Source organism: Alexandromys fortis, unplaced genomic scaffold (assembly GCF_014885135.2).
Source record: "Alexandromys fortis isolate MF-2015 unplaced genomic scaffold, M_Fortis_MF-2015_v1.1 scaffold_104, whole genome shotgun sequence".
Taxonomy (NCBI): domain Eukaryota; kingdom Metazoa; phylum Chordata; class Mammalia; order Rodentia; family Cricetidae; genus Alexandromys; species Alexandromys fortis.
This window is the reverse complement of record NW_026068000.1, coordinates 5,034,767-5,036,941: the sequence shown is the minus strand read 5'-3', so window position 1 is coordinate 5,036,941 and position 2,175 is coordinate 5,034,767. Positions and strand designations below refer to the sequence as shown.

At 43.7% G+C, this 2,175-nt stretch overlaps 1 protein-coding gene across 1 annotated transcript in view; it reads left to right on the top strand.

Annotated features, from left to right (window-relative positions):
- The first annotated feature begins 458 nt into the window (after positions 1–458).
- The window catches only part of Hrh4 (histamine receptor H4), a 14,452-nt gene continuing 12,735 nt past the window's right edge, over positions 459–2,175 (top strand). Inside the window, exon 1 of the mRNA XM_050160728.1 lies at positions 459–654. Within this exon, the coding sequence (XP_050016685.1) occupies positions 459–654 (196 nt within the window). The remainder of the gene's footprint in view (positions 655–2,175) is intronic.

Sequence of the window (2,175 nt, the reverse complement as noted above, 5' to 3'; positions counted from 1 at the left end):
GACTTCTGCAAGCATCTACTTAATGCTATCTACCAGGGAAAACTGTCCTCTGCCCCCTTCCCCCTTGTGGCCAGAAGAAAATTTTCATCTAGATATATGGATATCCAATTTTCCTCAACCCCAGCTTATGGCTCATAAGATGTATAAACCATATTTTATAGATGCTATATTGCATTGCTCTCTCCCTGGGAAATAGATGAAATGGATGAACCCATTGCCTTTCTTAAGACGAAACATTTTGTTGTTTTTGTGGAAACACATTTTCAGTGTCAGTTAAAGGGAAATTGCAGCCACAAGTTGATTGTTATCAATAATCAGGAAGTCGTGTGAAATCATCATTCTATTCGAAGGTGTTGTTTTGAGTGGGAGACTCTATATATGTGACGGCCCCTGCCTGGGAAGCAGGCTTGTTAGAACTGCCTGGCCAGGTGGATTCGCCGTGCTGACCGTCATTCAGCATGACGCTGAAAGCAAACAGCTCTGGCAGCTTGACACTGACTGCAAAAGTCTCCTTGGCCCTTCTGATGTCCCTGCTTGCTTTTGCTATAATGTTGGGCAATGCTGTGGTCATTTTAGCCTTTGTGGTGGACAAAAACCTTAGACATCGAAGTAATTATTTTTTACTTAATTTGGCTATTTCAGACTTCTTCGTGGGTAAGTTATGTGTTTTTATTTCCAATAGTCTTTTCGAGCTCTCATTCGTTTCTGAAACCTTAAGGTCTTGTTATTTCATGGACTGTACGGATCGGAAGGGGCTAAGAAGAAGAACTAAAGTGTTAGAACGCAGCAGAGGGTGGTTATGCTACTTTAAAGGGAATTCTGTGCACATGGCTAATAGGGGAAGTTTGCTCTGAAAATAGTTTAATTTTTTTATAGGCTGAATGAGTCCAGAACAGTTCTAGAATTATTTATTGTCACCATTAGCGTGTTCTCAGAACTATTTTCTAACATGTTTAGACTTATACATATACTTTCCTAAGAAGTACAGTTCCCTTTGTATCCAGTGCTGAAGTGACAGGAGTCACATGTCTGCTGGGAACCAGCATGACCAGGAAGTGGGATGAACTATGGAGCAGCCCTCAGTGCACTGTGTAGCGCAGACTCGTACACACCCAGCCGGCAGCTACTATGCAAGCGACAGGGTACCATAGCAGCAGCGATTGCAAGGGTTCACAGACATCAGATTCATCTTTCCTTAAAATATTTTTTAAAACTCGTTTCACTTCCTTGTCGTTACCATTTCTGTGAGCACAGTGCTCTGCTTGCTGGACTGACGAGGCATGCTCGCCTCCTTTCACAAAGCTCATCACAGGGTGACCACAGTGCTTCAGAGGACTGATGTGTCTTAGAGGGGCCGGGACACTTTCTCTTGGGATGGCCACACTATTTTGCTGCATAGCTGTATGAAGCTTGTATTTATATTGAAGTCCAACTCAGAGAATGAAACTCCGAAGATGATCCCCAAACACTGTGTTATAACAAATGGTAGTCCTTCCCACTTTCTCTCTTCCATTTTGTCTCTCCAACTAATACTTCAGCTAGACACAGATCCTTTTACACTGTTCTCCCTGCTCACCTTACACACGTGGATTTACGAGTGTGTATAGGCACAGACAATGGTCTCCTATAAAAACACACATCACCACTGTCTTCTTCCTGCACAGAATAATAGGACCTTAGGTGACACTTAGCTTTTAAAAGAGGTGCTGCACTTTGGCCCAGAGTGGGTGAGGGGCTGGTAACTCTGGCTTAGGGAAGGGTGAGGCCCAGAGATAAGAGAGCCTTGAACTGTGAACTTTCAAACCAAGATGGTTTCAGATAAGAATGAGTGTCTCTGTGTGTGGTCAAAGGTAAAAAACAAAGAGGTGTTTCCATTTGGGGTTTGAGTACCTGGCCAGGAGCTGTGCCTGCTTCTGAGGAGTGGCCCTGTGGATGTGTTCCCTTTCACCCTCACGTGGGTTGGCAAAGAACAGCTTCTTTCTGATGTCGTGAGCAGACCAAGCAGGACTTTTATTTCTTTTCAAAATGTGTGCACACAGACTGGGAGTGGAAGACTACACCTTTAATCCCAGCTTTGGGGAGGCAGAGGCAGGCAGAATCCTAAATTCAAGGCCAGCTAGGGCTGCGTAGTGAAACTCTGTACCAAAAAAAAAAAAAAAAAAAAAAAAAAGGTGT